Source organism: Anopheles nili, chromosome 2, assembly GCF_943737925.1.
Source record: "Anopheles nili chromosome 2, idAnoNiliSN_F5_01, whole genome shotgun sequence".
In the NCBI taxonomy this organism is placed as follows: Eukaryota; Metazoa; Arthropoda; class Insecta; order Diptera; family Culicidae; genus Anopheles; species Anopheles nili.
The window spans coordinates 62806225-62829749 of NC_071291.1; the positions used below are offsets into that span (position 1 = coordinate 62806225).

Genomic DNA, 23525 nt, shown 5'->3' on the forward strand with positions numbered 1-23525 from the left:
TGAACGAAAAGTGTATGAAATTAAAGCGATGAATAAAACCGATGTTCCGTGTTGGGTTTTTTTCATCCATTGCCCCATAGTGCACACCTTGACCGTTTCATCCAATCACAGCCCTCGGCTAACACGAGGGAAAGCACCACGAAGCAAGAATTATCGGATACTTATGCTAGGAAGCCACGTGCGTAATACTTTCAGTTAAATATATTTCATATATGTATATATTTATCCTCTACTAATTCAACTCAGCTTAGTATGACTGTGTGTTTGCTGTGGAATTGATTGATTGATTTCCAAATTAATCCCGCACACCTGTAGCTCAGCTGTACCGTAGAACGTTGGGTATGGGTTTATTTTTCTTCGAGGAAAATAGGTTTTTCCCTAAACGATGAACTATTCCTTGCAGGATACCGGCGCGCACACACACACGATGTCCTGCGGAAAGCGCCAACCTGTTTTGTTTTTTTCTGTTTGTTGTATCGGAAGCCGAAAAAAATAAAACGCATCAACCACCATTTACTGTGGCCGGTGGTTGGCTCGATTGAAATCAAATTTAGATCACCATTGGCCCAGCCAGTTATATCGAAGTTTCGATTGGAAGGAAACTGTCCCGCAGAAGTCGCAACGCGTTCCGGTTTACATCGGTTCAACAGTGCGTTGCGAATACTTCCATGTAAGTAAAACCTACGATCCCAGGGAGGATATGTACAGCGTACTTGAGCAGTCAAGGTACTACGAAAGCTTGCTTCAAACTCCGCCACACCAACAACTGCCGGCACATTCATACGTTACGCAAACAAATCATGCTCGCTGCTCGAGAAAATTAAAAAAAAACCCACTAACGTACTAAAATAATTCCCAAAATGTTAACAAATCTATACAAAAATGATCTACGAGCCAAACAGCTAGGCAGGACACGTCGCATAATTCTATTCATTCATCCGCATTCGGCCCCACTTCAGGGTTATCATCGCTTCGATCGATTCTTCTCTTACGTTTTGTTACACTAGCAGCACTTTCGTGACCCGACTTTTCTTCTCCGTCTCTTATTGTTTTACAGGTGCCGGGGGTTCTTCATCGTGTTGCAATTTCATTCACCCTAGCCCATAATCGCTCCTGTCTTTACACATTCACGTCTCTCTCTCTCTCTCTCTTTCGCAACGAGCCTTTTCCTTTCGGATTCTCTAGCCAATGAGCACATATCCCTAAACCTACGAAAAATAAAAAGTACACCAACATCGATAATCGTAACTAATTAAACACAATGTACACTTTACGGCAACAGCTCAAGAACGCGCCGCCTTAACGCATTCGCTTCCCCGCGGTTTTCCCGCATCCCAGTGGAGTTTTCATCGCTTTTCGGCCAATTGCGGCTCAAGGACGAAACCGGCTCCAAAGCGATACGCGCGACCAGCAATTTATTGTATTCTACTTTCCCCGTTGTTTTCAGCTATACGTCCCCTGTCTCACTCAGTCTCCCTAAACCCACCGTTTTCAAATCACCAGCTCGTTGTGTGTTTTTTCTTCTTCAGTTTTACCATTTGATTAATAACGAATATCAGAGGGGATTTTTAGGGGAATACGATCAACGCCCTTTAGAGGTCTATGAGTTTCACAGTCTACAAACGGATTTTAACCTGGCCAAACGAATTCAAGGTACTCCTGGGAAGGGACAAGAACTAAACTTTCGCTTCTCGATGTCCTTTTGCTGTCGTTTCTTGTGCAGGTGGAGCTTCATTTTACAGAACGTACGGAGGTGGGATGGATAAAGGAGAAGAGCATATCTTTCTTCGGCCCCTTTTTGCTCACGCTAATTGTTTCAATTTTCCTATTCACTGATCAACATTGTTGGCTCAACACTGCCGTTCTTTTTATATATATATTCACGTATATATAGATGTACTCTAAATCACTAGTTACGCTACAGTGAAGGTGTGAACGGGTTGTGTTTAAACTAATTCACACGACTATTGCCGCCGGTAGGTGAGGTGGCCAAGTTCACTGCTAAACATAGTCGTTTTCCGGGGAGTTTCGCGAGTATCGGTTATACGGGGCGTGTTGGAGCAGTGTGGCAAAACAAAACAAAACAAAAAAAGTGGAGAATGATAACGTTACACCAGTAGGGTCTCAAGCGCGTGCTGCTGCCCGTGAACATCTTAACAGTGTACCAGCGACCAGATGAGGACTAGGACCGTCACTGGTTCGCCTGAGGTGCGGCTAAGCACCAAAGCTTCCTTGACAGACCATCAGGAGGACAGACCACCGGATGGGTGCCGTTTTACTGACCCTCGCGGCAGGCAACGGCCGCCACTAGGGCCGCCCCACGACCGGAACCATCCTCCGAGAGCATCAGATCGAAGGAAATGTGCGGTTTCACGAACTGCCGGATCTTTTGCACCATCAGATCGTGGAACTTGGGATGGAAACGATACACCGAACCGTCGACACCGACCTAAAATGAATGAAACACGAAATTAATGTAAACCAACCATACAAGCACCTTTTGGGTTGGCCCGTTACACGTACCGTCACACTCGGTTCGTCCATTTTGTTGATGAGAGCCGCAATACCGGCGGATACGAGGTGAGCCGCACGGCTGGACACACACTCGCAGATGTAGCGCACGTTGGCGCAATCCTCGTCGGTGGCGTGATCGAGTCCCAGCTCGTCCAGGACCTCCTTGCAGTACGTGTAGGTGCCCGGTTTGTCTGACTCAATTTCCGAAACGTACTTCGTGAAGAACTGGCCGCGTTTTAAGAGTACGTCCGTGGTGACACCACCGAACAGAAGGCCAGCCTTCGTGAACTTTACTATCGCAAGGCGGGCCAGCTCACCCATGTACATTCCGGAGATCATCTTCTCTTGACTGTTGACGAAAGGGAGGAAAGGACATTAAAAATACGTTCAGTTGCGTTACACAGTGAAAGATACTTACAGCTGCCGGCCCGGGTTTATGCTGTGCTGATCGATCTCTCGATCGTACTCCGTGCGGACGAAATCGAGCGCCCCATTGTCACCAAACGCACCCCACTCGGTGTTGATCAGGACGTGCTTTTTGATGTTTGCGCCCGTTTTGGGCCCATCGAAAAGATCGCAGTTTTCCACTCTCTCGACGTAGCAGGCGTTGCTGCCCGTGCCTTCGCGTGCGTGCGAGTGTGCCATGGAAAAGAGATAAATGTCATCAGTACAATAGTAAAACAAGGAAAGCTGCCACACACCACGGGGATGCAAAACTCCATCATGCAGTGTTAAAAAAAGAAGAGAGAAAAAAATGGAAACAGGAAGGAACACATTTCTAAAGGTGTGATAAATTACAGAATGTTTGCAGGAAGAAAGGACACGAGAAACGGAAATACAGTACAAGCGCAGATGAGAAACTAAACGGAGAAGGAACGCAAAACAGGTGAGTGAGTGTGTTTGCTAATTTGGAACGGAAGAGCGGTAGTGGTTTTTGGATGTTAATTTGAAAAACAAAATACATTTACAAATCGTCCGTGGAGCGAGGAGAGGGACAAAAAAAAACCATCACCATCCAGGGTTAGTGGAATCGCAGACGTTACCAGCCGTGCCCGGAAGTGGCCCAGTGGTACGAAACGCCAATCAAATTGCCAATCGTTACGAGCGCCAATCACCAAAAATTTGAGCCAATCTGTGTTTAGCCCGAACCAGGAGTGCCATTAATACACGCAGCGTTATAGATGGGGTTTTCTTTTTAATTTTTAGCTGGTTAACGTTTGTTGCACTACTCCGCAGGACTCACGCAGGACTTCACAATCAAACTCCCAAACACCCAAGCCAAAAATCACACACACACACACACACACACACACACGGAGGCGATCAGAGGCGCGATTACGTACCCACAATCAGCCCTATTCTGCAGTTGTGATTCTTCCAGGCACAGGACATCAGCGTGCCGGTGGTATCGTTCAGGATGGCACAGATATCAATTTGTACGTCCTGCATTTTGGGTGGTGGGGGTGAGGAGACAGGCATATTTCGAAAGGAGAACAGAACAGACCGGGGAGTTGTATTGCGAAACGATGATCGAAGATCGCGGGGTGCGCGTGATGCATTTCGTTTCGTTTCGGTCGGGCGCATACACGTGCATTGTTCACGTGCAATTTTCACATTGCAGCGAATGTTTAGTGCAAACAATGGTGACAGGAAAGAAGGGCGCGCATGAAGTGAGCGCAAGGAACGAAAGGATACAGTAAATAGAGACGATGAAAGGATAAGAAGATCGTTCCGGCGCAGATTCAGCCACAGTGTTCGAAAAGCCACGCAGAAATGATGTATGATCAGAAAGGGGGAAGAAAGAGCATGTGGGAAAAAAAGAAGAATTATGTAACCGTTAGTATGTTGTGGTGCATATATTTTATGCTTTTGCGAATTAATTACTGACTGATGGGTTGCTTTTTCAAGACAATGCATCGATATAGCGCCGTTTAAAAACGTCGTGTAGCCCGCTATCGATCACAGCTGATCGTCGTATGGCCATTCTTTGCGATGGTAAATCTTTCCCTTCAAAAAACACCCCTAGAAACAAGCGAATGTCCACCTGAAACACCCCACTGGATGGCATTGAGCACACGGTTACAGGGTCTCGCTAGTTCATCCACCTTCGACATCGAATATCACACTCCGGAGGGTATGCACGATTTCTTGATGGTGCTTTAATTGATAGCATGCGATCCGATTCGTGTTTCCTTGCTACCCCTTTTTTGCCTAACCTCCCTGATGTTGGTCTCGTGTGTCTAGCGAGACGCGCCTCGGGCTATTCCGTGCAAACCAGCCGAAGGAGAGTTCCGTCTTCCGGGCCGTGGTAACGATCGATCGCGCCCGAGATTGTAGATCTTTTTTTATTCGATATGTCGAATGTCTGTCTGGTTTGACCACCGAACGGTGTCGAGGAAGTGAGAGGACCATTTGACCCATTGCCGGCACGTGAAGGACTCGCGTTGGTGACGAAACAAATGTATAATTTATGTCCCGAGGTGTTTGATGCAAAACCTATGAATGCAGTAGTTCCTGTCTTTAAAGGAAGATTAGGTAAAAACCAACACAAACTTCCTTTTAACGTTTTAGCGATCAACGTGAGCAGAAAAAAACCCACAACACGTCATAAAATACGTGCTTTTTTTTCCTTCGAACGGATTAAACCGTTATCATCCGTGTAGTATCAGTTTATTTGACCAGCGTTAGCTGAATTGGCTTGTTAATGATTTTAATGGCGAAGTTCCATTCGACGGAGCAATAAATTCGCGAATGGCACTTCAAAAGCCCGCCCTAAGCGAGGTCACGACGGGGATCATAAAACCTTCATAGTCAACAGGAAACCCTTTGATATCAAGCTCTAATGGGCGTTATTGTTCGGTTGATAGATTTCCCCAAACAGATAGGGTATCACCGAACAATGAGTGCTTATTGCTGTGTGGTGGAGCGATCTCGTTCCAATCCAGAAAAAAGGTTTCAAGTAGAGAAGAGGATTACTACTTAAAAATACTAATCCACAATAGCCGGATGGGTGTCCGTATGATCGCAATCTTAATTAATTAACGAATAGCATCAATTAGAGAGCCATCGCTTCTGAAATGCTCGATCAATTGCTAAGCATCCACATGTCCTTGGCATGCAGCTTTCATTGCACATCATTCACAGTACTACTTTCTAATGCATTCTCATGCACCTAGCTGTGCAGCGTGCGAATGAACGTTGCAGCATCGTATATAGATCTAAAATAGTTTCATTAATGCATTATCCATTTCCCGTACTGGCTGCGGTACAACATAGCGCGATCGTGTAACCGAAGGCGAAGGCGTCACGTTGCGGTGAAGGATGGCGTTTCCAGATGGTGTTTCATATACAGAACAGAAAGGTAGAAACAGGGTGGTTGTGAAAGAAAGAAAATGGAGAGAAAAAAATAGTACGAAAAATCGAAAACAACATTGAGTATTGTGTTTCACCACCCACGCTCCTAAGGGAACGTGAGCCAGTTCGAGCAGGAGGAAAACATAAAACTAAATTCGCATTTACAAAATGAGCCAATTTTGCGTAACCGATAAACAACGCAAAACGGTAGATTGTGGAAAAAAATAGAAATCACAAGATCAAACGTATCGTGAATGCGTGGTGGGGGGTAAGGCAGAAAAAGGGATTCAGACAGAATTTAGAAAGAATTTAGTGTTCCACTTTGATGCCATTGGGACGAAGGAAGCACAGCCGGCGCGTGCAAGGATCGGCTCCCAACGGCAACAAAGCGTGTACGGAACGCATCAGAGATAATGTTGGGCGTCCTGCAGTTGCTTACCAATTATCACACCGACCTTACAGTCGCGATTACTATGCGCGCACGACATCAGCGTTCCGGTCGAATCGTTTAGAATTGCCATCACCGCAATGTTTACGTCCTACGTGTGCGATTGTTTGGCGGATGGAAGATGATCGTATGAGTTGGGTTTTGGTTAGAGTTAAATTTCAAAATCAACATGATATCCGACAAATTATCGGAATGAAAGAGGACATCCTCCAGAAGGATGAAATCCAATCAAGAAGAAACATCGTCGGTAGAACGAACGAAGGAAGTTCATTGTAGCGTGACAAGGATTACGATTAAATAATGTTTGACTTAGCGGTTATTATCGTTTAAAGAAACAGTTACAAGGAAAGATTTGTTTTTTTTTCTCAGCGCAATTCCTATCTTGCCATCGATTATAGAGCCCCTAAAAAACATTCGTTTGATTCGCAATCGTCGAAGTAAAACAAACACGAGACGATTCTCGCGAACCAACACAATATCAGTAACACAAATTTCAATGGCAGGAAAGCAGAAAAAACAGTAAAGTCAGCGATTAAAGTGGACACAGCGGCCACTGATGGCCACTACTTACCCCTCGTCTGGCGATGGCATCCTTTAGCAGCTGCACGACGTCCTCACCGACGACACCGGAGCAGTTGAACCCTTTCGTCCACCGGGCGAGAATACCTTTGGTGAGGCCCAGTTGCGTTAGCGGGAATGAGAATGTGAATCCTAGCGGTAGACGTTCCTCGTACACTGAGTGTTCCTGGGATTAAACACGGGGCAGAAATTAAACATTGACTCTCGCGTTGAATTCTTGCTGGACGGAATCAAGGGCGATCAGTTTAATTAATCCACTACAGCCGACAGAAAGCTGGCAAGCGGATTCTTAAACCGATTGTGAAATGGCATAGCGCGTTCTGCTCAAATTGCATGGAAACACACCTTCATGAAGTTGGCTAAACATTCGGCAATATGATCGAAAAGCTGCGTCCCACTGCCAAGCATGATACTCTGTGGAATGGCGTAGATTTTGGACAGCATCTCGAAGTCGTTCTCATCCTTCAGGTGAATCAGCAGCACCCGGAAGTTGGTACCGCCGAGATCGAGCGCCAGGAATTTACCCTTCTCTGTGTGTTACGAGGTAAAAACAAAAAACAAAATCAATTGTACAACAAATCGTGCGTCAATGGCCACGTAAATGGTTGCGGTTGCTTACCCTTTCCATTTGGCAGGTCCTGTACATAGGTGATGAAGCATTTCACGTCTGCCTCGGCGTGCGTGTCTTTGCTAAGACCTCGGTTGATTTCCTTATTCACCAGCCGCATAAGCTCCACGATCTGTTTGTCTGACAGGACCAGCTCCTTGCATTGTTCCCGGATCTAGATGGGCAGAAAGTGTAACAAAAAAAAACTCCTTTAGATTCACGTTCTGAAGTTATCCCCCACCGGGCCAAATTAAATGTCCCTCCCAGGATTCGGTCACAACATCGAACAACATTCAAAGGCTCATCCGTTTTCTCGGGAGTGTTTGCAAGAAGCCGTGCAGTAAATCACATCAATCACGGACAAAAAAACAGCGATACAACACCGAGCGAGAGATGGATGGAGCAGTACGTGCACGGAACAGGCTGCACCACCGTTCGAGACCGCCGAGGACGAGGATCCTTTACGCCGGAAGGCACCACACAGACGCGCGATCGTTCTTCGCACCTTTTCTCCGCTGGTTGTCATCGCGATCGGCACTACTAGGACACTTCGGATGGGGACTAGAACTATGCCGAAGGTACGGGAGGCTAAAACAACTCCACTATTTGCTAGTTGGCTAGTTGGGTGATTTCGCGATCCGCGTAAAAAGCGTGCTGCTGTTGTGTGGCCGGTACGCTGCAGGGCACAATACTGATAGCAAACCTTCCAGAGCCCAGTTCCAACTACGGTGCTCGAGGGCCAGATCCGTGTGCACTTGCTCACTACTGATAGTGGCGAAGTACACACCACTTCCTGTTCTTCGGAAGGTGCTCCAACGGCAGCAAGCTCTCACGGATGGGGTGGGTTGGTGGCCACAACGGGCCTCGTGATAATCTCGCGCGATTAGTTTGCGTGCGGGAGGATGTGAAGTGTGTGAGCGGCACAAGCACACGCGTACCTCGTTCCGCATGGGAAAACCCATTAATGAATGGATCGCCAGAGCTCGCTATCAGTTTGGAGCTGAACCTTCGATGCATCCTGGCGCGGCTTAGAGCATCCACATGAGGGAGTTTTTCATTCGTTTCGCGAAATTTGTGATGTCAGGAAATGGGAGGATCATCTTCCAGGATGCTCGTTGGCTAATAAGGATTCCAACTCCTTCCAAGAAGCTGTTGAGAGCGCGGGAGATCAACCCTCTAACTATCAACCGTACAGCTCGAGATGGACTCGGTTCTATCGGCTTCAAACTGCTGCCCTCCTAATCACACGCTACGGTGGCAAGGTTATGGCGCAGTATCAAACCACACACGGCTTGGAAAATGACAGGGTGTCGGTGATCCCCCCCCTCTTCTCTCCGCCCCCCAAGAACCCACCCCCTAGAAGGCGCCATTTGTTTAGACTCCACACCGCAGAACAAGTGGCACCCGCGGGAATGGACAGTCAGGTTGTTGGCAGGTTGTTTACAGACACCGGCTACATCATCGTCGACGATCGTATGCGGGGACCCCGTCGATATCTCCCACCCCCTCTCCCTCTCCGACCCATCGGCCTCTGCCTGTCCGCTAATGTGTAGAATTTGTTGCCATAAACCCGCAACCGTTCGCATCAGCGCAGCGCCGGTTTTGCAAACAACTCACGAAGCTCACTCACGTGTGCGCCGGTGACCGATCGTTACCAGCGAGCGGAAAAAAAGGTGCTATCAGAGTGGGAAAAAGCCGTGCCATAAATGTGAGATGTTTTCTTGCGATTGCTCCAGCCGGCTATCAGCGGGGCCGGTTCACGTGCTCGGTTTTTAAGTGGCAAAACTCAGGGAGCTGCCACTCGAGAAACCACCGGGTGGAAATGGTTCGAGGCAAAACGACAGATTTATGATGGTGGACATTTTTGTTGACCCACCGAAGCTGCACTCTGCCGTGAGCCACTGAACATGGAAGTGGAGCAAAAGAGTGATGATCAGCCTGAGGGAAAGCGAATCCAACGATCAAGCTAATCAACGCCAAGTCTTTGTTTTAAAGTGTGCGGTAATTAAAGCTCGACCTGCGAGGGCACGAGTGTCGAGTTGGTTGATTCGACTCGAAGAGAATATAAATCGTTATCAAACGTGCAAGCAATAAGGAAATGTGTGCGACCCAGCTGGCAGCGGCTGGCCGAGAGTTACGTTAAGAAAAGCTGCACGAATGTCACCTTTCCCGTACTCGATCGTGGGACCTGTTACATCACACGAGACACGGCTTTTCTCCGGTACTTTGCTCGTCCTCGCACCCCAATGGTCAAGGTCAGCAGCGAGCAGCTCGATAATACAATGCATTCGCGTTAGCAAAGCGGTTATGTCATGAGTAACCGTGCAAAACAAAATTGCAACAATGTTCCCTAAGTCGGTCGGTTTTCTAAGCCAACTTAGCCAATCCGTCACTCGCGGTTGCACGAGTTAGTTCCCCGGCCACTCTATCTCTCTTGCCCCGTGGTGGTAAACGCACCCCTAACCGGCGCATTTCTTTTGTAGACGAGGGAATTGCAGCCGGTTATAATTAGAAATCAATTACGGGGCGATCTATTGGGGCGATTTTCCGCTTCGCTTCGGATGCCATTTTTGTTGTGCCATCCTCCATCAAACGTGACGGCACGGCATGAGAGGGAAAAGGATGCCTCGCTCGGATGCCACTCTCTCGAGTGGACCGAGCTTAGGGTGAACCGAATCCCGCCATTTTGCATCACCACCACGAGGGTTGAAGGGAAGCCAACCCAATGCAGCGCCAGGCGCCGGGTGAAGCCACATCGATATTGTGTCGATTTTTCCTAACCCACTGCAATAGCACGCTTTCCATCCTGTGATGCAGACGATGACGATCGTCAGAGGTGGAATTGGGGTAAAGGAAAAATGAAGATGAAAATGAGGACCATTTACGCAGTTCACAGTTTTCCCACCCGAGAATCGTCCCGTGATTGTAGCCTGATGAAGCGTTAAGAGAAGACTCAGACCGGCTAGAAATAACATAAAATGCGCAGGATAACAGCGGAAGAGGTGGGGGACACACACCATCGAACGCGCAAAATCTCGGCACAATTTGCTATCGTTCGTTTTGCGCCAGATACCATGCGCCTCCATACACGTCACCCTTGACGTGCTGATTGACGTAAGAAGCTGATGTTTTGTTGCGTTTTGTTGTTCCTTTTTATTTTTTTTTTTTTGATCGAATTTGCACAACATTCATGCTTGACGCGATCATCCCGCGCGATCGATCGATTCGAGTTGGTGAACTTTTTCGCTCACCCAATCTTAAGAGCGAGACGGATCGAGATGGGTGTATGTTTTGAAAAACCGAACGGTTTTCCTACCTCACAGACAACCTCCCCCCACGGACACCACTACCTTTTTTCCCCTTCAACCGGTCCGGTGTTTTTCCCGTCAAGGTTAACAAAGGTCACACTCGGGGATTCGTGTGCGGTTTTCATTGCGACCGAAGCGCGGTATGGGTTTTTTGGCGAAGGAATTTCGGCAAATTTCGGGTGGTGGCAATAGGCCGTGAGTTTTTCCTCCCACTATCCGCTGCTTTCGAGTACGATGCGTTTTTTGTTTGTTTTTTTTTTCTCTACCTTCGCACGCCACACAAAGAGTTTGGTTCGGAGAAGCGAAACGATGCTCAATGCAACCGCAATGCATCATTGCGACACGCTTCTGTTGAACGAGGGGTGGCTTAAGTGCATCCTTATTGCTTTTTCCCGCACTCTTATTACCTTCGCGGAGTTGTTTTTGATGACGCCCATGTTGCTGACTGTTTAAAAGCACACGTCGCAAAGCCGGTTCGCTTCCACTGCTCCCACTGACCGACACTCGCAGACTCAGTCTAAAGGCACTTTATTTTCGGCCGCCGCTGTTCGAGGACGTGCTTTCGGATTCCGTTTCCCCCGTTCGATTGCACTATGCACTGCGAGTGAGCCCTAGCCAAGCGATCGCTGTTGGCTCAATATGTCAACGAGCTTCTGGCTTTACAGTGCGGTTTTTACTCCGCCAGCATAAATGCACACTAGCCTGTAACGTATCACTTGAACGAACACTCTCTTTCTGATTTGGTACAACCAAATCCGCACGAAAAATGCACTCAACAACGCCGACACTTGGCTGGAAAACAGATGGAGGAAATGAGAGCGATGCAGGAAAAATCACTTCGTAGGCTCGCATGGAGGTTGGTGCGTGTCTATTCTAGGCTTCGGTTAGGCCACGCCACGCATTCGAAGACGATCGCAGAGCGTGGGTATGTGTGCGTCAAGGTGGAGATCGCGATCGTAACTGCCTTGGTTCGACGCACGCTTTTCCGGTGGCAACCTCCGTTTTTACACCGGATCACGCGTGACGATCACCGAGAGCGATAGTGTCGATCACCACACACACGCGCACACGTGTGCCTGCACGCGCCCAGAAAGTGTAGTAGCAGTTACAAAACAAAACCCGAACACAAACACGCGCACGCACGCCGTCATGGATCGCGATCGGGGAGTTGTCAATTTCGAGTCCGGAAAGGAAGGCAGGGAATGTTTATTTTCGTTCTAACAGAACTCGAGCGTGTGCTATCGCTGTGGCCGGGGTGAAATGGAAGCGATAGGAGGTGGCACACCGTCTCAATGCCACCAGTATCTCCTGCTTCTTCCCCGGTTGTGGTAATCAAAAACGGATCTTCGGGTTCAAATATTTCCCTCACGTGCTCCGGCCGCGTTCGCTGTCCGCTTATTGACAGCGCGTACGTCAACGCGCCGGTTGTGTTTACACGAGAGCTTATCAGTCAAAGCGGGGCAACAATATTGAACCGGATGAAGACAATCGTCCTCCCCGGGGGGGGGGGGGGGGGGATGGTTATTAGTCAAATTGGTCCTTGTCTTTCTTCGGCCTGCGGGAAAGGAAACTCTTCCTCTTCCAGGAACGCGCGTGGAAAATGAAACACAACCCACGATTGTACGAGCACACGAGCATATTAGTCACGGTGGCTTACAGCATCCGCGTCACCGAGGGTCTGGGAATAATACACGAATTATGGCACGGGAGAGAAGGTGTGACCAAAAATAACTGCGGCACATGATCACTCGACTTCGTCGCGCTTTGGACGGTTGGTTTTGTTTTGTTTCGGCTATTGTCGTACAAATTTTTAATTTTCCCACCTAATGTAACACACTCACGCGCACGATCAAACGCGCAAAGGACGCATAAAACTGACTGTTCAGTCGTTAAGTTTTTAAAACATCGCAAAAAAAAACGGACGTGAGAGAGCGTCGATCGTTGCTTTTGCACGCGTAAGCGGATTTGGACAAGGTGGTTTTTTTTCCTTCGCTGTTTCGTTGTTTGCTATTTGTGGGACACAGCGCGATGTGTTTAACGAGCTAAGGGGATTTTTGTACGCAAAATGTTCGAACAAAAAAAAATAAATCATCACAACACGGGCTTAGACGTCACGATCGGATACAGCGATACATAACAAGTGAATAGAACAGTTAGGAAAAACTCCCCTAAAGTGAAGAGCAAATAGCGATCGTTGAGATAATTTGGAGGACGTGTTGAGGACGCCTGTTGGTAATTTTTTATAGCCACAAGTCTGTCACCACATTAACAAAAGTCCTTTTAAGCGAATATCACTTTCGATCAAGTGATCATCATAATAAATCAAGTGATCGTAATCAGATTACTGTTCGTTTTGTGCACTCTCAATTGATACAGTTTTTGAAGCTCATAATTTGGATTTCCTTCGATTCCAAGCGCAATCATCGCTTCACACGCTGGAACATTCCACCAAAAATGGACTTTTCTTCACCACAAAGAGCTTCACAATCACCCACCCCCTAATCAACCTGGAGTGGGGTGGTGCGTAACAACACACCTCCACTTCGGTGAGGTCCACAACCTGCCTTGCATAAACATTCGATCGTCAATCGAAGGAGGCTCGAACGTTCCATTCGATTGGCCGGCAGCCAACCTTTGACCTTACTGTAAGTACACCAAATCACACACACACACACGCGCGTGATCACAAGCACACTTCACGCGCTACCAATCGCTGGCCGCTCGTTGTGTTAGCCAAACCACCCCAGACTTGTCAAGTGAAGCGGCCAGAACGCAATGATCACGAAACGAAAGGTCGCAACGTGACCGAGCTCGGCGGTCGAGGATACGCCGTCGATACCCAACGAGACCGTCTGCTTCTGCTGTCTTATTTGCTCCCTTCCCCCACCATGAAATATGCACACACACACATACACACAGTCTGTGGAGGAAACTCGAAGCCGGTGCACCGAAAAACCCGGTGAAGGAAACGATCCCGTCCTAGCGACAGTCTGACTGCGGATGCGACTTTTTACTCCGCCAAGTTTTGTATGCAATTATGTTGCAAATATGTTGAGGGGGCAAAAATTGCAGCATGTTGCGCAGACACACACACAGTACCAGTGGAATGTTAATTTCCAAACGCCGCTTATAGGTATCCCTAAGCATATGCAGCGTGTTTTTCTTTTTTTTTTTGCGATAACGGTTTTGTTTACAATTCAAAACGGCAAACAAAAATCAAGAGCGAGAATGCACCAACAGCAAAATGCATAAATATTTACTCAACGGGGAAAATTTCGTAGCACACTGTGCGATAAGCGTGCGCACGCGCGTTTGTACGTGTGTTTCTGCCGGCGGTGGTGCTGGTGGTGGTGGAGAAGCGAAAGAAAACGAGAGACGAAAATGGTTCAACCCACGGCGATGTAACGGGGAAAATGACCGTCGATCGGTCGACCGGCCTCCGCTCGCGGTCACACACAGTGTTGTCTAAAAACAGCCCACAACACAAATCAGGACGACCGTGCGCAAGGGCATCCACACACACACGTACGCACCCTGGCGGTTTGACCGGCGTGTCTCACGTTGGCCGTAGAAGTGGTGCTTCGTACCGGATATCTCGAGGTGGTCGATAAATCTCGCTTGAAAGGTTTCTAAGGCAATCTCCCCCATTCCGGATGCCAAGGGGTCGGTTTTGCGGCCCACGCAGGTAGCGGTACATTATGGAAGGGAAAAAGCCGGCCTGGCCGCATTCCAAGACGCAAGATACCAAGGGGCCAGGGTGGCTGTTTCGCGAATAACAGGCAACCCACGTACACCTAACATTGGGTACGTCATTAAACACGTTACACACGTCATTAAAATTGGCGTCTAGCAGTTGTATATATTTCCACTCAATTATTGAGGAATTTCGTTTGATCGATCGACTTCAAACGATCGTTTACTATACTGTAAATAATTAATAACCAAAGAATGACCGGAGAAGGTGAAAAGTCCCACGAACTGAAGTTCCCAAGTCACCGCAAGGGACGCGTTATTTCTTAATAATCATGCCCAAAAATTACCTTAATTCCAACGCACCCCACACCAACCGAAACCAATTTTCCCTGCTGCTCTATGCACCCTGCAATTAAATCTGATTTGACACTTATTCCCCCAACCAAACGCACACACATTTATGGCGTGCACTGTGGCCTGGGAAAGCACACCCCAGCACGGTGCATGGTGCAGCGGCATCAAAGCAGAACGGAAAGCCGGTTTCGAGGGACGAAAAATACGTACCTACATTTGCGTGGAAACCGTCGAGACGAGCCCCCTTTTAATGCCGGCCACGGCCGTAATGCGGCCCATCGGAATGCATCCGAAACCGAGCGGCGCCAAAGAGACACACCCGCGATTAACTGAAGTGCATTTATCACGGATTAAGAAGCCGAGTGCCTGGCGTGTAGGTTGACCCCGGACCGAATCCCACGTCATCCTGGGAGCGTTTGATCGGGATCGCGAGATTAAAAATAGGAAAAAAGCCGGCAGGCGCGCGAGTTTACGAGGGAAAAGCAATGTCTCTGGGAAAACGGGATGCCATGGGATCGTGGTTTGGCGTCTTCAAGAAGCTCGTGCTGTCCTTCCACTGCACAACGACGACGAAAGGCGACGTCACAGCATCCGATGCACGTCAATGGATGAAAGCAAAAACATCTGTCATAAGCGAGGGGTGGGTTTGTTTTTTTCCCAGCTCGCTGGGGGAGGACCAGCATGCGACCGGGGGCTCGGTTTAATAATGGAAATCGTTCACTAGGATCTTCGTGACGCACAGCCAAACACGTGAAACGGAGTAGCGTTCTTGAAAGCTAGCTTCGATCAGGTAAATATGCCAGTGAGAAAATGACCGTGGAATGCATTGCGGAAGCTGGTAGGATAATTAATGGGCATCTCGTTTCCGTTGGGTGAAAGGGACGGTTGAAAGTAGGAAGAAAATCCGAAAGGGCATTTAATGTTGTTCCTATCACGTTATTCACATCAATTAAGGGATTTTATTTCTCTGTTGAACTCTACATTCGCAACAGAATTCAAACCAACGGTTCAGGTTGAAATTAGCTCAATAAGATCCGGAGTTTACGGGACATATGGTAGAATTTCTAGACGCGTTACAGCGTAGTCGTTCGTTCCTGCCCTACCAATTAGCGACTCATTCATAAATAGGGCCTCGTGCAGGGCCTCCCACGACGTCAGCGATCGTTTGGTGGATCAATTAGTTAACAGTCGGTCACATTCGACGGCACGAGAAGTAAAAGGAAAAAAAGCGAGTTCGACAATATAGCGATGTGTCATTTTTTTTGTGTGTTCTGTGTGTAAGAAACACCTATATAAGTCTGACTCAACCAGCTCGTAGGCTCGCCGCCCAAGTAGAATCAACTTTCCCAACCAATCTCAACATTCATATCGATCACCTTTTCCACAACGATTCCGCTGAACGCGTCAATTGAATGCATAATTAACCGAAGGGGCGGAACGAAGCAAAAGTAAAAGTGACACATCGAATGCCGATGCCGACAGCACGCGAGGGAGGAACTTAATTGAATTACAGAGCATTAGATGAGGGTGTGAGAGAAAAAAAACCCTATCCATCCCTTCACGCGAGGGCGCTCCACAAACCGGAAACATCCGGTGCGGTTTCAGCGAGGAAAAAGGGAACGTAATAACCGCGGCAGCGACAAAATTGAACAAAAAACGGGGACGCGCAATAGATTGGATGTTGTCATCGAGAGTACTCCGCAACAAGTAGAAGGCAACCTGCGTGACATTGAAATCGAACGAACGCAAAATTGCACCGGTTGAGGGAAAAAAAGGACGCACCGGTTTTGCGGTTACACGCGTGCCAACCGTCACATACGCCTTCTCGTCTGTTCGAGATTTCCTCACGGGTGTTACACGCTACCACCCACTGTGGGGTTGATTTTTACAACACGCCGAGTCGAGAAACCTACCATCACCACACCACCAAAAGGCGCGCTACAGAGGCGAAAAATGATGGCGAAAACAAAAAAAAAGGAAAACTCGCCATTTCCACAAAGTAAACAGCGCTGCCGGGCCACCCCAAAACAAACCAGCAGGTGGACTTTGGAATCACCGGGGGTGGGGAGGGGGGAGGGCCGATTCATAGCTTCGATAGCTGAAGGTGGCGGTGGGTTTCGTCCAATGCGAAAACCTGCTTAAGTAACCAACAGCAAGAAAGAAAAAAAAGGAATGGGCAAGTCATCGTCGAGGTGAATTTGAAAACCGATCCATCAAATGTGCTTTTTTTTCGGTCCACGATCATACACCAACAACGTGTGTGTGTGTTTTTGTTTTTGTGAGCGGTTTCTTCTACTTCGCTCTGCTCCAAGAAATCGTCCTCCCCCTGCTCGCAGACGTTGGCCACATCTTTTAATGCTTCTTTTGTGCGAGCAATTGTCTTGGGCGTGAACACAAAACTGGGTCAACACGCGTCCGTGTGCCAAGATTTGACCCACATTTCCCGGGCTACGGATAACAACGGCACCTTCCGTTTTGGGGAGAGATGATTACTTAACATTCGACGCGCTTCTGCTGAGCGATATTCAACCCGGTTGGCCTCTAGGATGAGGCATGATTCAGAGATAGCGTAATGGAGAATGTGGAAAAAATTTGTCTTTGACATCAGCAAGAAAAAGGATAAAAATATTGCAATAATTTGTGGAGGTGATCGTATTCCATTGCCTACTGGTTATAAAAACGAACACTAAGGCAGGATCTTGGAAATCTTATCCCACGACAGCAAGTAAAACAACCTTCCCTTATCAGCTAAAATTCCAATAAAATCTTATGACAAATGCTTTGATATAAATTGCTGACGAGGCGCCATGGTGCGTCGTTATAGAGAAGAAAAAACAAATACAAAAGATTCAAACAACGGATTAAAAGTTAACCGCAATCCTGCATTCAATGGAAGCTTCTTATCGCTGCATATTGAATAACTGGATTATTTTCCTCACATTTGATCCCACCAATCAGCCCGCTGGCCTTAACAGTGTGCAATCGCATGTTGATGAGTACACGAGCCGGACATCCAATTGAGCCTGGTTCGTGATTAACCTAATCACGCACTAATATGAACACATTAAGCATTGATGAATTATAGTGCGCAGTCTCGGCACGATATCCTAGAAGCTTTGGCGCGGCCCACATCGCATTCAACTACCTTTACGTGGTTACATACACACCCACGGACACCATCATCGACAGAAAACTTGCCCTCTCCCTCCTCCCTCCCCCAGCCTCACCAACAATCACGTCCTCTCACCTCTACCGGCGAGATGTCCTGCGACACTCAAGGACACCCGGTTCACGACAGCGAGGCGGAATCGAACTGCGCCGTTTCGAGGTGGACACCTGACCAAACGGCCCCCGTACAATAACCCTCTCCCTCATCACCACCACCACTTCCACCCCCTGAAAGGGTGTGCCACTCCCCCCATGGAAACGGGTTGTGGACCTCCCTCCCACCCAGCCACCTCTTCTGCGCCTCGTTTCATCGTTGTTTGCGACCTGAAGAGAGGCAGAAAAAACAATCGTTTGCCCGTTCGGCTCAGTGCGCGGTTTACTTCCGCTGGCGTTGGGCTCGCGAAAGGATGCAGCGAAACGGAACGACCTTCTCCGCTCACACCGCAACGAGGTAGGAAGGTCCACGGTGCGGTCAGTGCACTTGTGGCAAGACGTTCGTTTGGGGCAAGGGGAGGATAGGAGGGAAAGCAAAAAAAAACATCACACCCTTCAACACCCCCATTGGAAGGTAATCGATAAAATATTGTTTAAAGAAACCCAAACACAAGCCTGTTATTATTTTTAATGGCGTTTTGAGCGGTGAACCGTACACTGTAAACCACCCAACACGGATGGCGATCGAGTGGTTCGCGATCCGCGTAATCTTTTTCGACCCGTTCAAAGATCACCTAACGAATCCGTGATCCACCTCCCCCTCCCCTTCCCCCTTATCGGTGTTCACCCCCACCGTCGTTGTTCACAATGTGTTCAATTCATTAAGCAACAATCAATGCTCCCGGCTCGTGCTGGATGCTTCAAATCCTGCCGGGGACTTGTGTGGCATGTAAACCGTCTCGTGAACCGGTTTCGGGCGGTTGCGGTGGCGCGAAAAATCACGCCGGTTTTTTTTTTCGGACGGCGAGGCAAAAGATTGAAACAAATCAGCGGCCACGGGATTTGGCCACGAACAGGCGGCAAGCCGATAAGCGAAGGTCAACGTTTGCCCTCTCACTCGCCGATCGGATTCCTCCCGGTTTCGTATCACTCTGTTTTTGGCTCCTTCTCCCTCTCTCGCTCTCTCTGTTGCTCGTATACGCGATGGATTTTGGAGTCGAAAGCTACAACGAAAGTGAAACCATGGCACACTCGTGAGGCCGGTTTGTGGCGGATTTTTTTAAAATGGAAAGCAAAAGCTTTTTTTCGTGAAGTGGAACGTGCTAGAGCTAACAAGGTTCTGAAATCTGTCAAGCGTAGTTACTAGGTTTAAGAAAATGCAATAAAGCTGATGTGTCAATCGTCGGCAGACAGATTGAGGGAAAAGTTCTCGAAGGAAAATTAGGACTCCTATTTGAATATACATATTTTATAATCAACTTCTGGCTACCTTTTTATAAGAGCCATTGAAAAGAGAGATTATTCGAAGCAATAAAATGCATCCGAAAAAGCATAAAGGCGGTAGAACACCCTTCTAATGACATGAGTTTTAGGAATCATCCCCTCAAGAAGGATGATGCAATAAAACGGTTAAGTTTCTGCAACTGGTTTTGTCAACCACAAAGTAGAAGCAAAGCAGATGGAACGAAAGTTGGCTTTCCTCGAGCGAAAGGAGGCTTTCCTTCAAAGGGAACGTAGAACCTACACAACCAACAATCATTCTCCAATAAATAATGCAATTAAACACTTCCCGTCGGCGCAACGCCTCCTATGATGGAACATTTTTCATTTCTGATGTAACAACGCGAGACAACGCCAGACCGGCCTCGTTCCAGAAGCACGGCAAAAGGACACTCCTGTGAGCGGTTCACTCTCTCTCTCTCGCATTTGCTCCAAGGTGTCCTTCAATGAAACCCCCCAAGGTCAGTGACGTCGGTGGCGCGATAGTAGGACTCGTCCGTTCCTCTCACACCTCGCTGTCCAGGATACCGTTTCCCGGCCACCGGCGCCAGGACACGCTCGATTGTGTTATCTAATCCTGTACGCCCACCCCCTTCTGGTGGGTTGTATGTGTGCAGGGTTGGGTTGTCTTGCGCACACAATCGAGTGCTTTCGAAAAGGAAAAAGCTTCACCTCCAACACACAGCGACACTCTTCTCCCACACACAGGTGTTTTGGTCGTTTATTTGGTGGAGTTTTTTGTTCTTGTGTTGTTTTCCCACCAAAAGAAACGTCGTTCTGAGGAGGGCATCCCGTAAGTGACCCTTCGACACCGCCGAAGGTTAAGCGATGGTGGACGTGGTCCGGAACTTACGAAAGAAAAAAAACGGTCCCCAGGTCGCGTTGGCGGATACTTACGTCCTTGTGGATGAGGTCCACGTGCAATCTCATCAACGGTTTCACCAAATCCATGCCTTTGCTCCTTGCCTGCCAGATAGGCCGCTGGTGATAGTATGAACGCTTGTTTCAATCACGTACTTCTGCGCCGTCGTTGGGCTGAAGGGTTTTGGGGAGTTTTTTTTGTTGTTCGCGGTTAGTTTGTTGTTTTTTTTCTATTTCAAAACGCGATAAGTAGGCGATGCTTCCTGCCTTCCCCGACTAGCTAAGGAATGCTGCTGCTGCCTTGGGCACTACGTTTCACAAGCAACACACTTCAAAAAACACGCTGACGAGGAATAGGAGATGGGTTATTTTTTTCTCTTCTTCTTGTTTTCCCTTCCTTCGGGAAGAGGGAGTTACACTCTACACGAAACGAAACATAAACTGCACAGCTGCAATCATACTAGATGCATTAATTCTCGCGAAGGATATCCGTCGTGTGTGGATACTCAACCACCCCCATAATTGAGGAACAAAAAAAACAAAAAAAACACTAGGAAACACTTGCAGAGAACGCAAATGGTGTAATTGCAATGGAAACGACCGTACGGAGGTAGGAGTAGGCACCGTAATAGAGATAGAAAAAGGAAAGCAAGCTATTGGAGCCAAATTAGGAGTTCGAGGCCAAAAGGGCGTCGGAAGCGATAGCAAGGGGTGTCTCACTATCCTTCGTGGCTTTGACACAAACCACGAGCGAAGAGGATGGTCAAACACCTTCTGCCGGTGGAACGCGGAGTATCCAAGTAGGCGATGATGAAAACCTAAAACCATCCCAAGCTAGGATCCTTCAATAAGGCCATCCTTCGGGATGGTTTCACACAACGAATCGTCATACACTGGATCACATCCACTCGCCAGTGCCGTTCCCAATGGTTACGTGTTTCGTAACGTTCACGCTGTGTTTTTTCTTCTTTAAATTTTGCTTCACTCCGAGGGCTTTCCCGCAATTACTGGTGACATTTGTCAGGACGCGCACGGATGCACTTTCGGTGCAATAGCTGCACTTGGTCGTACCAACACCACCCTCACAAACCTCGTTGTGAAACGGACGCGAAACGGCAACAACGGTCAGGATTCGGACCACTCGGAAACACACGCGCGACTGTGGTGTGTGCGTGCGCGTTTGCTAAAAAAAGGCGAACCGACGGTACCGGTGTGTCAAAAACAACTCCCCGTGCGGTGCACGGTGAATATGTTTTATGGAAAATTTTTTGTCCAAAAAGGTCACCTTGGTGGCGAGACTCTCGCGAGCCAGTTCGCCGCTCTCTGCCGCTCGCTCTGGGTGAGCAAAACAAAAAAAGGGGGGGCCCTTTTGGTGGTGTGTGCGCGCGTTCACTTCTGGGTGGCAACGTTTTTTGCTGTGGGGTTTTCGAGTTAAAGGGGGGAAGCGCACTATTTTACGGACAAACTCGCACCGACCGGAGTATGGTGTGTTGGTGTGTGCGTGTGTACGCGCGCGATGGAACGAAGAGAACGAAGGGCCGCGTGCGTGTTGTCCTCCTGCCCGTACCGAGGAAGAGAGAGCGCCATTTCGCGAGAGCAAAGGCGCCACAAACAAACAGATGGCGTGCGTATGAATGAATTGCACTATCAGCTCTCCGGCTACCACAAACGCAAAGCGTGGCCACCGCGTTTTGCTAACGCTTTTCTAATGAGATCCAAAAGTGGCACGCACACACACACGGAGCGCGCCACCGCATTGGCTGATTTTTGGTTTCGTGGGCACTTTTGATTCGCAAACACACGCGCCGCACACTTGCTTCTATCGCGGTGATTATCAACGCGCACAGAAAATGCATCACGAATGACAAAATTACCCAACAATCGAACCCGCGGAGAGTGTTTTCGCACGGCACGGTGACACGAGCTGTCGCTGGACAGAATCACGGATGTTGTTGTTTTTTTTCTCTCTCTCCTGTTCTTCTGTTGTTGCTTACGCAGACGGAGCTGTCAAACTGCAACCTGCAGGCTGGAATGTGTTACAGCCTGTATCCACGGGGCAAACCGGCCTTCTGAGTGACGGATTCAAAATGAGTGAATTCCAGAGCCGTGGACCGCAACTAACGGATCCGATCGAAGGAAGCGATGACAGTTTGAAATTGAATGTAAACAGTTGCAAGAAGGAACTGTTTCATTCGCAATTTTTAAGCGCTAGTACGCGAAGTTGATGAAAATGAGGCTAAAGAGCATAAAATATGCAATGATTGGTAAACAAAAATGCTAATTTAGACGTATGACCCACATGAGAACATATAAGACTGTTGTGTTGTGTGTTAACAGTGATTTCTCCCATTATTCAAATGAAAAAACATCATCAATATCCACCAAATACCGGCAAATAGAGAGAAGAGGGCAAAACTACAATAGATCTAGAGCCAGCAAACATTAGACCTAGCCATTTTCAAACTAATTCAATCTGGTTGAAAGTAAAATATTTTCAAAAGCAAAACTCACAATACGTGAGCATTTCGTTTAGAATACGAGCGGAGAATTGGTTAACAATTTTGACAGCGAATTTTATCCGGCACTCAAAAACCGGTCCGCCCCGTGGCTACAGGCTGTAACTTTCCGTCGCCATCTCGCCAGGGAAGCCGTTTTCAGATCCACCCCCACACCACGTGTGCGAGTGAACGGGGGTGACTTTTCCGACGTAGAACACCCAATCATCCCCCTCCCCTTCTCTGTTGCACAAAAAAGGGGCCACACATACACAAGCCCAGTATCGTCAAGTGCAACGACGGCGGCGACGGCAGCGGCTTTGCGCCGGCGCAGCAGACGGGACACACCTCCAAAGCCAGCTCCGGGGGGTGGTGAAACACCGTTCCAAACCCTAATGGGAAAGGGGGAGGAGGGTGGGCGGAGAAGGGAGAGCAGCTGACGTCACGTGGGGTGGTGCACGGAAAGCACACGCTTAAAATAAAATAAAAATCCCCGCTGCGTTTTGTTGGTCGTAAAGGGGAGTCGACTCATTCGCCTTTGGGTGATTCTACTTCTTTCCCATTTCTTCCCTTCTGTCCGTCTCCTCGACAGTTCGATCGCTTTGCCAAGCCCCCACCCCCACCCCAGCTCTCCGGAATACTCCACCGAACAGCACCGGCATCAGTCATTGAAAAATTGCATCAGCTTGTTGCAAATGTGCATTCCAGGC

General features: G+C 48.3%; 1 protein-coding gene across 6 annotated transcripts; it reads right to left on the reverse strand.

Annotated features, from left to right (window-relative positions):
• Positions 1–1275: 1275 nt before the first annotated feature.
• On the reverse strand, positions 1276–22421 carry LOC128720651 (hexokinase type 2). Of its 6 annotated transcripts, none has more exons than XM_053814333.1 (9): positions 22195–22421; positions 20357–20769; positions 7515–7677; positions 7241–7425; positions 6888–7061; positions 3858–3957; positions 2933–3134; positions 2524–2863; positions 1276–2449 (listed from the first exon to the last, which is right to left on the reverse strand). In XM_053814333.1, exons 2-9 carry the CDS (start codon positions 20408–20410, stop codon positions 2276–2278), a joined length of 1392 nt encoding a protein of 463 aa, XP_053670308.1. In that variant the 5' UTR covers positions 20411–20769; positions 22195–22421; the 3' UTR covers positions 1276–2275. The 6 variants fall into 6 exon arrangements, with proteins under 6 accessions (XP_053670308.1, XP_053670309.1, XP_053670306.1 ...); XM_053814334.1 differs by having other exon boundaries at positions 20357–20780; XM_053814331.1 differs by lacking the exon at positions 22195–22421 and adding an exon at positions 21411–21531.
• Positions 22422–23525: the final 1104 nt, after the last annotated feature.

What these genes read in the sequence shown, in the direction of transcription:
- LOC128720651 (XM_053814336.1), bottom strand. Translation starts at nt 8,028, where the DNA reads ATGACAACCAGCGGAGAAAAGGTGCGAAGAACGATCGCGCGTCTGTGT. An exon ending in ATAAACCCGGGCCGGCAGCT is followed by an intron (nt 2,864 to 2,932) that starts GTAAGTATCTTT and finishes TTTCGTCAACAG; the next exon opens with TCAAGAGAAGATGATCTCCG. An exon ending in TGGACGAACCGAGTGTGACG is followed by an intron (nt 2,450 to 2,523) that starts GTACGTGTAACG and finishes CATTCATTTTAG; the next exon opens with GTCGGTGTCGACGGTTCGGT.